The sequence below is a fragment of the Trachypithecus francoisi genome, unplaced genomic scaffold (genome assembly GCF_009764315.1).
Source record: "Trachypithecus francoisi isolate TF-2019V2 unplaced genomic scaffold, Tfra_2.0 Lachesis_group6, whole genome shotgun sequence".
In the NCBI taxonomy this organism is placed as follows: Eukaryota; Metazoa; Chordata; class Mammalia; order Primates; family Cercopithecidae; genus Trachypithecus; species Trachypithecus francoisi.
Window position 1 is genome coordinate 128,315,759 of NW_022681471.1, and position 12,640 is coordinate 128,328,398.

A 12,640-nucleotide genomic window follows, 5' to 3' on the forward strand; every position below is an offset into this window, starting at 1 on the left:
TATTTAAAACAAGGGGGCAATATTTGTATATCTAAACCATTCATGAAACCAGCCCTTTTTTGTTCTATAACAATCACTTACTTTGTTGCTGTTAAATTTAAAGTGAAGATGGTGTGAGTTTGATCGAGTAGCAGGATAAGCAGGTGAAAATTTTATGAGTTTGATGGAACAGAAGGAAAACTAGACTGTAATTCACACGTTGAGATTCCTCCCAAAGCTCCGCTTTCAACTACTTGAATGAACTACGACAAAGTAGTTAAACTTCCCATTTGTTGGCTGTGATCTCTGTGAAGCAGGAATCACAGTATCTGTCAGAGAATTACCTTCAAGTGATGTTGAAAAGATAAAATAAGGGGAAGAGTTTTAACTTTCTTAGGAGGCCATCACAGAAACTACAAAGTATGATGTGAACTTCCATAGGAATCTCCCCTAAGTGACTGCATGTAGAATCTCTGAATGTCTGCAAAGGTCAGAGCCTGCTGAGGAGAGGAATTCAGTCTACAGTCTTCAGCTGTAAGAAATGAGCTTTTAACTATTCACAATAGCAAAGACATGGAGTCAACTGAAATACCCATCAACAGTGGACTGGATAAAGAAACTCTGGTACATACACACCATGGAATACTATGCAGCCATAAAAAAAGAATGAGATCCTGTCCTTTGCAGCAACATAGATGGAGCTGAAGGCCATTATCCTAAAAGAATTAATGCAGGGACCAAAAACCGAATTCTGCATGTTCTCACTTACAAGTGGGAGCTAAACATTGAGTACACATGGACACACAGAAGGGAACAGCAGACACTGGGGCGTCCTTGAGAGTGGAGGGTGGGAGAGGGAGAGGACTGAAAAACTACATATCAGGTACTATGCTGATTACCTGGGTCATGAAATCATCTGCACAGCAGACTCCCAAGACATGCAGATTACCTCTATGACAAACCTGCATGTGTACCCCTGAACCTAAAATAAATAAAAATAAATACATAAACAAATACATAGATAAATCATGTGACATCTGAAAAACACCCTAGAGCAGAATGCAATAAAAGGAGGCATTCCTGTAAAGGTTAAAAAAAAAAAAAAAAGAGAGACGAGCTTTTAACAATGGAGATTTGCTTCAGGACCCCGAAACCGCTGTCTCCCTAAGTGGCATTGATTTCCAGTGTGACTCACACATGATATTCCCGAGAGGAATGAGCATTTTTTCATTGGCTTCATTCTCACTTAACTGTCTATTTAATGCTTCACACCAATTGTTTAAAACAGCCTCTTTTTTGAGTAGCTGAACGTCAACTCCACTCCCTTTGTCCCCAGCCTGACTTCCTGATGGCTACTTCAGTACCACTTAGCTCTATGCTGCCTTTGTCATAAAGGGTGAGGAAGCAGTGTTTATTCCCCCAGCCATGGGTCACCTGCCCAGCTGGAGTGACTTCAGGCCTGTCCTGTCTAAGCCCTATACTGGAGCGCTTGGTCTCCATCCCTCAACGGGAGGTGTTGGTCATATAGGGGCCACAGGAAAACTGCCCCTTTGCCCTCTGAAGGTTTGCTAAAAATCTGCTGACAAAGGCAACTGAGAAAAAGCACACAAATTTATTAACACGCATGGAACCTTACAAAATAGATCTCAAAGAAATGGCTAGAGGGTTGATGCTTTTATACCATCTTGAGGTTACAGAAAGAATGGGGCCTTGCCTCGTGGCCACACGGGTTAGGAGAGGGGAGAAGAGAGCACCTGGCTAGCAGAGGTGGTCTTGCTATGCAGATGAAACCTCCTGTGTAGCAATCCCCAGAGAGAAGAGATGGTGAATGTTTCTTGCAGACCTTTAAAGGTGTGAGTCTCTCAGTTCATCTTTCCTAGATCAGACAAGGGAGGCCTTCAGAGAAAGCCTGGCTGCCTCAATGCAGATTTTCTCTCTCTCTCCTTTTTTTTTTTTTTTTCTGAGACAGATTCTCACTCTGTCACCCAGGCTGGAGTGCAGTGGCGAGATCTTGGCTTACTGCAACCTCCACCTCCCGGGTTCAAGCAATTCTCATGCCTCATCTTCCCAAGTAGCTGGGATTACAGGTGCCCGCCACCACGTCTGGCTAATTTTTGTATTTTTAGTAGAGATATGCTTTCACCATGTTGGCCAGCCTGGTCTTGAACTCCTGACCTCAGGTGATCCACCCGTCTCAGCCTCCTAAAGTGCTGGGATTACAGGTGTGAGCCACCACGCCCAACCAGATTTTCTCTACAGATTCAAATCTCCCCCACAAAAGACAGTTTTGCAGGGCTGCTTCTGTCTGCAGACCCTCTGAACATCCATCTCAAAATATGTCAAAGAAGAGTATTTTGGGGTGAAATGTTTTGGTTCCTTCAGTGACCATCTTCTGAGATTATCTGCTGACATTCTGATCCACTCTGAACTTAGTCTTTCTGCCTCTGCCAGTACCCTTTCAATGCTGTATTTAATTATATTCTAATTGCCTCATAGGCACAAAGCCTGTTTCCTCAACTCTCCTGGTAAGAGCCATCCTGGTAATAAAATAATAACAATGATGGTAATAGCCATTTTTTGTGCCCTTCCTCTCTCTTGCAGGCACTGAGCTTGGCAGTTGGGATAATCATTCCATATAATACTCGCGTGGAAACGTTGTGGGAATATGAGACCCAGATAGCTGAAGCTATTTTCTCAAATGCAAAGGGCTGGTGTATCTCTTTCCTATGTCTGCTGTAATCATTGACCACAAATTTAGTAGTTCAAAACAACATGATTTTTAAAAAAATTTTAGATTCAGCGGGTACGTGTGCAGGTGTGTTACATGGGTATATTGCATTATGCTGAGGTTTGGGGTTCTAATGATCCTGTCATCCAAGTAGTGAACATAGTACCTGATAGTTTTGCACTCCTTGGCCTCCTCCCTCTCTCCCGCCAATAGATCCCAGTGTCTATTGTTGCCATCTTTATGTTTATGAGTACCGAATGTTTAGCTCCCACTTATAAGTAAGAACATGCAGTGTTTGGTTTTCTGTTCCTGCATTAATTCACTTAGGATAATGGCCTCTAGCTATACCAGGTTGCTACAAAGGACAATATTTTGTTCTTTTTTATGGCTGTGTAGTATTCCATGATGTATATGTGCCACATTTTCTTTATCCAATCCTTGTTGATGGGCACCTGGATTCATTCCACATCTACTATTGTGAATAGTGCAGCAATGAACATACAGGTACAGGTATCTTTTTGGTAGAATGATTTATTTTCCTTTGGGAATAACCATGAATTAAATGGGTCCTCAAGGTGTTGGCAGGGCTGTTTCTTGCTGAAGGCTCTAGGGGAGAATCTTATTCCTTGCCTTATCCAACTTCTAGCGCCTGCCTGCATTCCTGGGCTTGGGGTACCCTTCTCTGCCTTCAAAGTCAGCAGCGTAGCATATACCAGCCTCTCTCTGTGATTATACCCCTCCACTTCTCTGACTCCCTCTTTCCCTTGAAAGGACCCTGTCTACAAAAAGAGTCAGACTCTGTAAAACGTTTGAAGAGATTTATTCTGAGCCAAGTAGACATAGCCCCAGGAGATCCTGAGAACATGTACCCAAGCTGTTCTGGCTACAGCTTGATTTATACATTTTAGGGAGACATAAGGCATCAGTCAATACATGTAAGATGTACATTGTTCAGTCTGGAGTCAGAGTCGGGGGGTGGGGGGGTGAGGAGGCTTCAGGTCATAGGTGGACTCAAAGAATTTCTGCCTGGCAGTTGGTTGAAAGAGTTGATTTAAAGACCTGCAGTCGATAGAAGGGAGTATCTGGGTTAAAATAAGGGAGTTGTGGAGGTCAAGGTTCTTATGATGTAGATGAAGCCTCCAGGTAGCAGGCTTTAGAGAGAATACATTGTACGTGTTTCTTATCAGACTTTAAAAGATACCAGACTCTTGGTCAGTTCACTTCTCTCCCAGATCAGGGAAAAGACCCTGAAAGAGAAGGGGATTGTCTTGTAGGTTTTCCTCGCAAGAGACAACTGTGTGGGGTTATTTTGAAATGTCAAAGAAATATATTTTGGGGTAAACTACTTCACTTTCTATCAGGGCCTGCTGTCTGTGGTGTTGGTATCTTATTGCTACAAAGAGTCTGTTTTGTCCGTCTTAAGGTCTCTGTTTTAATGTTAATGCCGGTCAGTTGTACCTGAATTCCAAAGGAAGGAGGCAAAATGAGGCATGTTCAATCCCCTCTTTCCATCATGGCCTGAACTAGTGTTTCAGATTAAACCTTTGGAATGCCCTTTGCTGAGAGGAGGGGTCCATTCTGTTAGTCGAGGTGCTTAGAATTTTATGTTTTGTTTACAACCCCATGATTACATTGGATCCACTCAGACAATGCAGGGTAATCTCCTCATCTCAAAATCCTTAGTCACATGTTTAGAGTCCCTTTTGCCATATAAGGCAAAATACCCATTTCCCCAGGCTCCAGGCTCCAGAAATTTTGATGCGGACACTTGGGGCACCATTATTTTGCCTACCACAGCTGGTGTAAAGTAGAAATGGAACTTGAATTCCCTGACTCCAGAGTCATTGATTTGAATCTTTGGTGGCTCAAATCTTTGTTGCGTTGAGTCCCTCTGATTACAAAGTTTTTGTTCAAGATGCCATACAGTGCTGACCATGTCACGCATGGTGGTGACTGTGTCATATATATTCCTTTTTTCAATACAACATATACAACATATACTATATTGCTCATGGAATACTCATGGATGGAATGTATGTAATTAGAGCAGTTGGTTATTCTACACTGAGCATGAAAGAGTCCATTGAAGTGAGCATTTAAAGCGTTGAAATCTCCCTGTTGCCTCTTACTTCTTTTTTGATCTTTTAGGAGGAAAAGCAAACAACTGGGAAGGAGGTATCCGGGTTCCAGGCATCCTTCGTTGGCCCAGGGTGATACAGGCTGGCCAGAAGATTGATGAGCCCACTAGCAACATGGACATATTTCCTACAGTAGCCAAGCTGGCTGGAGCACCCTTGCCTGAGGACAGGTACTCTGATGCCAGGGTGGTTGGTATTGTCGAGCTCTGATTTCACAGCCCAATATGCTCCGGTTTGCCTGCATAATGGTGTGGGGACCAAGGCCTTTGGCCCCCTGGAGTTTTCCTGAAAATCACAGGTTTGAGGCAGGTCAATTAGTAGGATAAAAGGCATATAAATTTACTTAACGTGTACACAGGAGGCTTCCAAAGGAAGACCCAAAGATACAGGGGAAATTGTTCGTTTTTATGCTGTGGTTCAACAAAGTACGGGCAGTGTGTACAAGTAGAATTGGAGGGAAAAGTCTGACCTCATGCTAACGGACTGAGTGGGGAAACCCAGCCAGGCCTGTCTATCTAGATGCTTCTTGGACTCTCTGAGCAGTGTTCCTTCCTTCTGGGCATGGGACAGGGCCGTCTCTGGAACAGGGGTCTTATGACCTACAGTCAAACAAGGTAGGTCAGAGGATTTATTTATGGGCAGTTTTTACACAGAAAGGCAGGGGGAAAGTTGGAGTCATACTTTTAGGTTTGATGATGGTTTTGGGGATCAGGGGTTTTGGTTCTTATGGGGAAGAGGGATTCTAGTTTCTCTGGCACCTTGGGGTAGAGTGGGACTGAGAGCCAGGAGGGCAGGAGAAGGTCAGAGGAAAACGTCTGCCCTGAGGCCGCTGCTGACGCCCTCTGTTTGGAGTGTCACACTGCCTCCAGCTGGACTTATTATCTCTGTCCAGTCTGGGGCTTTACCGGTGGGTTTGCCAATGTAAAAACCCCTCTGCCAATCTCTTTATCCAGAGGGAAATAAACTCAGAGGCACTGAAGGTTTTTAGTGACCAGGAAGGTGGATGGGTGGTGTTTAATTCAGCCTTGGTCTTTCAACATTGTGCTGATGCTGTTGTTCTCTTCTGTTCTCCCCTCCATTGCTTGCCATTGTGCAGCTGGGCCACAACCTCTTTGACCTCCGACATTGGGATCCCACACCTTTTCCTTTGTCCACACTCAGCAGCCCTTTGCTGTAACAGTGAGAAATGCAGCCGGTTCCCCAGCTAACGCCCCATTTCCCAGCACGTCTTCACCGAGAAGTTCTAAATGAAATGTCTTTCTCTTAAATTTAAATACGACTTCATATGACATTGCCAGTGGTTTCTTCCTAAGTGTTATTACCAATCTGAAGAGTTTTAAGTGAAGCACACTGATTAATTGTTTTCATTAGTTTGGTGACAGACCAGGCTAATGTCACGCAGGCGGCTGCAAATCTTGTTTAAATTCAGCTGCAATGAGAAGGAAGAGGAAAGGCGAAACGAAAGACAAAAACAACCGCACTGCCAAAGCAAGTCCAGAGATAGGTTTCCTCCCCCTCCCGCTGTATTCGACCTTGTTTCCTTACTGGTTTCAACTCTGCTTTAGATACACACCCTTCCTCAACACACACAGACGCACACCAATGAGAAATGCAGCTTTGACAGTTCAGCTATTCTCAAACTTTGAGGTCTCAAAACCCCTTTTCATTTCTTCTATGATTGAGGACCCCAATGATCTTTTGGTTATGTGGGTTGTGTCAAGAGATGCTTATTATATTAGTAATAAAAAATGAAATTTTTTAAGACACCAAAGTACTCCAAGCTCACATTCCATTGGCTAATACATCGATGATGTCATCATTCACCCTGTGGCCACTAGGAATGTTCACTGTACACTCCTAAAAGAGTGATAGTGAGAAAGACAAAGAGTGCCTTCCTGTTGTAAAAATAACATTGGCCTCACAGACCTCCTGAAAGGGTCCCAGAGAGTCTCTGGATCACGCTTTGAGACTAGCGGGTGCTGTGGCTAAGAGTGGAGATTCTAGACCTGCACTGGTTGAATCCATATTTTTCTTTTTTTTTTTTTGAGATGGGGGTTTCACTCTCTCACCCAGGCTGGAGTGCAGTGGCGCCATCTCAGCTCACTGCACCCTGCTACTCCCAAGCTCAAGCGATCCTGCCACCCCAGCCTCCTGAGTAGTTGGGACCACAAGCATGCGCCACCATGCCCAGTTAAGTTTTTGTATTTTTGGTAGAGGTGGGGTTTCACCATGTTGCCAAAGCTGGTCTTGAACTCTTGAGCTCAAGAAATCCTCCTGTGTCAACCTCCCAAAGTGCTGGAATTACAGGCTTGAGCCACTCAGCTTGAGTCTGAGACCAATAGGGGAATTGTAAGATCCCCTACTCCAGTCAAACTATTCTTTTTTTCCACTCTAGTGATGGAAAACATGGCAGCAGTGTCTTACAGAAAGTTTTTCCTGTATAAAGCCAAAAATCCCATTCTCTATTTGACCTCCTCATTGGCTGTAGTTCTTACCTTTGGAATAAAGCTTAATACTTCCTCAAGTAGCTAGAACAGAGTGTTCAGTCAATCTCCTTTATTAAATTTGTCTCTCATGACCCATAATGTTAAAACCATCACTGCTCTTCACTTTCATAATATCTTGGAATGGTTTTCTACCCAGTGGGGGAAAAGCAAGGTGAGGAAAAAGTTCAGAGGCAAAGAGGAAGATTCATAAAGGGAAATCTTACTGCTTCTACCTTCTAGCCGCTCTAGTCTGAGGCTGATGGAGGTCAATCTGTGTTTCTTATATGTGCTCAATGAAGAAGGTAACAGCGTCCCTCTTAGAAGACCCAAGTATTTTGTGTGTGGGTTTGTGTCATCAATAGAACCAACTCTCAATATTGAAGATTCCCCTCTGTTTCTGATTCCTTTCATGGACCTTGGAGGTGCTTGTTGACCTCATTGGTTTTTGTTTTGTTTTGTTTTTTTGAGACAGAGTCTTGCTCATTTGCCCAGGCTGGAGTGCAGTGGTGCAATCTCGGCTCACTGCAACCTCCACCTCCACCTCCCAGGCTCAAGCGATTCTCCTGCCTTAGCCTCCAGAGTAGCTGGGACAACAAGCATGCACCACCATGCTTAGCTAATTTTTTACATTGTTAATAGAGATGGGGTTTCACTATGTTGGCCAGGCTGATCTCAAACTCCTGACCTCAGGTGATCCACCTGCCTCAGCCTCTCAAAGTGCTGGGACAACAGGTGCGCACCACCTCACCCAGCTAATTTTTGTATTTTTAGTAGAGACAGGGTCTTACCGTGTTGGCCAGGCTGGTCTTGAACTTCTGACCTCAGGTAATCCACCCACCTCAGCCTCCCAGAGTGCTGGGATTACAGGCATGAGCCACGGCGCCTGGCCAGTTGACCTGGTTTTAAACCACATAGGTTGCTTCTGTGTTGAGGTCCTAGCTTCTGGTACTAGTCCAGCTGTAAAATGCCTTCATCATCCTAGAGACAGCACAGGTTAGAAAACAGAAATGTGCTTCCAAGTGCCTCATGGGAATAGAATTATCACACAGTACCTTATTTAAAGCATATTGCCAACCAGGTCCAGTAATATTCTTATGTATTTGTCCAGAAGACTTTGAATATCTAAAGTAGTGTTTTCCCCCAGGGGTCACTTATCAATGCCTGGAGACATTTTTTATTGTCTTGGCTCAGGGTGCTACTGACTCAGATGTGCCATCAAGCATCCTGCAATGCACAGCACAGACCCCTACTATGATGAATTATCTTACCCATTATGTCAGTAGTGCTGACGTTGAGAAATCCTACCCTGAAATTTATTATTGCTCTTTTATGGAAAATGTTGTTATAATGGAAAATCCCATCAAAACTTTTCAATAAAAGCATCTAGACAATACCCTCACATCTATATCCATCTATAAATGTGATACACAGATGTCTGCCTTTTAGAAAATAGCCTTAACTCCTTCCTGCTCAGAGTGGTGCAAATAAGCTTTCTCAGCTTCCTGCTAGAGAGATACTAAATTGCACTTCTCAGGAGAAGAAACTCATTCAGAAGGTTGGACCCAAGCTGTTTGATGGGCACTTAACAAAGTGCCTTCACTTCTTTCTGCATTTTGTCTGAAGAAGATAATTTCTGTTCAGCAGACCTCTATTCTTCAAGCACTGTCCTGTAATTCTCAGGAAGCATTTTGGATCTAGTGGGAGTCCTTCCTGGCCAATCGAAGCATGGTGGCACATCAGAAGCCCTTGGATCCAAGGTTTCTACTTAAGCCAAAAGAAAGGTAGTCCGGAGGAACACAGGAAAGATTTTTGTTGTTGTTGTTGTTTTGTTTTTGTTTTGCAGCATCTTAACACTGCAGTGAGAATAGTTCTCTAATTCAACCCTATGATGTGCTTACGTGAGGTTTCTCTCTGGCAGTGAATTTTTCTTTCATATGTATGTTAGTGATTCATTTTCATTCAGTGGCATGACTTATCAGAAGAACTTTCAGTGTCCATCACCCTGGACATATTCAGAAAAATTATTTCCCTCCAGTTCTCCAAATAAGCTGATTTTGGAAATAAATGGAGGACAACCTTTTGTGTTACAAAAGGCAGCAACAGGGGCTTGCAAAAAAGAAGAATCTAATACCTAAGTGTTTTAATTCATTAACGTGAAAATGGTTTCTTTGGGTCTCATCTTTGCAAGCAAATACAATATTGCCATAGTGTGAGTATGACCATGCCCCTTCGTAACACAGTATTAACATCAGTAATAGAGAATGGCAACAAGCCATAGTTGGTTACACCTTTTGGAAAACCCAACATTTTAACCATAGACCCTTCAGCTGGGACGCAAGGAAACAGAGTGCTGGCAACCTCAAGAATCAAATTTTAGAGGTGAAATATTTAGAACTTCTGGTCCATAATTAAAATAAAAATTGACTTCATTTTTTAAAGTTTCAAAAACAAATTAATGCTTTAATGCTCAACACACTTTTGTCTAATGGAGACAAGGAATGGATTTAGCCTACTTCTCCCAGTAACTTTTTCCGACTTATAGCCGAGCCACTAGAGAAGACCTTTTCAAGAGAGTATAACAGATGAAAAAGTCAGTGAGCTATATCAGGTTCACATCAGTTTTGCAAAATTAAAGGTGAGTCTCTTCATGGGAAGAATCCCAAGTTTGTGTGTGTAACCACTTATACTGATCTTGCTTTCTGTTCAACTATGGCAGAGGGTTTAATGTTTGCAAATGGAAACATATTTTTCTAAATTGTGAAAATAACTTTCTGAATACTTAAGATTCCTTTTAGTTTATTACAGATATATGTACTTTCTCCTAAAAATGTTTCCTTAACTATGATTGTCTACATTGAAATCGTTGTCATTTGTATATCAAATAAGCTGCTCACCAACATTGTGCCCCAAATAAGCTTCTCTATTAGTATCTAAGACCTTACCTTCTGTATCACCCCAAACCTTTTCTTTCTCTTATGATCCTTCAGTCCTTCCAGAGTTGGCTAGGCAATGGGCGGGTGGGAAGGACATTCCATGTGGAGGGACGAGGATGTTGAAAGCCTCAGAGCTGAGAGAGAGCACAGTACATTCTTAGAGGAGTGACGTCAATACAGTTCAGGGAAGGTTTCCAGAACATGCCCTTTTTAATTATGTAAAAATTGTCTGTATGGTATTTAACTTGACCTGAAATTTTGACGCAAGGATGCCTTGCTAACAACCTGTTAATAGCGCTCCCATCATTGTCAGTCAGGAACTCAAGGAGAATAACTTCACCTTCCAAATTAAAAACACTCCCAACACTCCCTTTTCCACCAAGAGCCATGAGGGCACTAGGACAGAAAACACATCCAGTTTTTTTAGCATTGGCTGTTATGCAAACATGCTACAAAAACTTGAATTAGTTTGCAAGAAAAAGCCCGTTAGACTGTTTCCAGAGAAAACAGCAATGCTTTGGGTCACTTTGAAAGTGAGTTGGCCCATCTCCCCCAGAACACGACATTCTAAAAGCATTTTTGTACTAGCAGCACTAATGGAAATGTGCTATTCTCTGGGTTATTGCCATGGTTAACTGTGAATCCCACAAGTGTTTAAAACAATCCCAAATATTTCGATAGCTTAGACACCACTTAAAAGTTTAGCTCAACAGAGTCACTTTCCATTTTTCATGGCAGAAATGAGGCTTCCTTTGACAGACCATATTTCTGCAGCACTGTTAAATGGTGGCTTTCCATAGCAGCATGATTTATGGCCTGCCTCTAGGAAGGACCACGTTAGGTGTAGGATATTTTAAAAAAAAAAAAAAAAAAAAAGTCTGTCTCCACATTGGAAGAAAAATAAGTTTGCAGAATAAACTTTGTGTCCCTCCTTTAAAAAAAATCTCAAATATTTCATTTTTAAGTAAGAAAAAATAATTATGAGACTTGGAGTCTTACTTTGTTTTAGTTAAATCCCCCTTTCCTGTAATCGTGATCAATTTCAGTTATCAAATACTGATCTTGGCCAAGACCAGAGGAGAGCTTGAAGCCAGAAGTTCAAGGCCAGTCTGGGCAACATAGCAAGACTTCATCTCTCAAAAAGAAAAAAAAAAAAAAAAACAATGAAAAATAGCTGAGCATGGTGACATGTACCTGTAGTCCCATGTACTTGGGAGGATGAGGCAGGAGGATCGCTTGAACCAGGAGGTCAAGGCTGCAATGAGATATGGTTGCTCCACCGCACTCCAGCCTGGATGTCAGAGCAAGACCTTGTCTCTAAAAAAAAAAATTTTGAAAAATACTGATCTTAAGACAGCAATTCCGTCTCCCATGTTCTTATATCACGTGTTGAATTTTGTTGGCAAATGAAAAAAAAAAAAAAAAAAAGCCAAATTCAAAAAGTAAAAGTCTAGTTTGTGTCCCAGAAAATGGGGATTCCATCTTGCTTTTGAGGAGTCATTGAAAGACATTCTCCCACCTGGGGAAGGGTGGAAATCCTCTGTCCCTTGTCTCTCTCTTTCAGATCACTTTTCACCATTGGGGGCTTTTCCTGGTCTAATTCCCATGCCTGCCCACCTCCCCTCTTACTTCTTCCTTCCTTTCAACTTTATTTGGGATCTCATAAAGGCCTGAGTCTTTCTTGAAAGGAATTTGAAAAGAACCGAGCACGATGACTGTCATTTCGGGATGGAAACAGTATTTCAGGGCACACGCTGCGTCTCAATAGAACTCTCTCTACCATGTTTCTTTCTCTTTCCATCGTGGTTCACGAGAACATTGGTTTGGGAAGTGAGCCAAGCCAGTCTTTTGTTCTTATTTTTACTTATGATAATAGAATATTTTCAGTCTACAGACTTCTGCAGAGAGCGTGATTAATAACAAGGGTTGAGGCCAAAGAAGTGCTAACAACAAGGTTATAATTACATTATGGGTTTTTAGTGACAGCAAAATAAACCATGGGAGAAAGCTTAAGGGACATAGGACCTCTAAAACACACTTACCCAAGTTATACAGCCACGTCAAACTTCTAGTTTCTAAACGCCTTGTAACAAGAGATGACAGGAATGTAGTGTTTTTAATCAGAGAAAGAAAACCCTCAAGTTAAACACTCAGCCTTTCAAAATAATTCTCTGCCTCTCATTTTGATGGCAATGGCCTAATGGTATCATGGTTTCAATTTCTCATGTAGCTGTTAATTTATGTTTAATGTAAAACACAATTTTATACTTTATTCCTTTCTTCAAACTGTAAGCAATCTTATTTTGCTCATCACCAACTGTATATGTCTTATTGTTTGCAATCTGGAAAGTTCCCCTTCTTGGCCTAGTTAGATAC

At 42.2% G+C, this 12,640-nt stretch overlaps 1 protein-coding gene across 1 annotated transcript in view; it reads left to right on the top strand.

The window, feature by feature from the left end:
• The window catches only part of STS (steroid sulfatase), a 207,726-nt gene that overhangs the window by 174,565 nt on the left and 20,521 nt on the right, over positions 1–12,640 (top strand). The window contains 1 exon segment of the mRNA XM_033201712.1: positions 4,856–5,015. Coding sequence (XP_033057603.1) covers positions 4,856–5,015 — 160 coding nt within the window.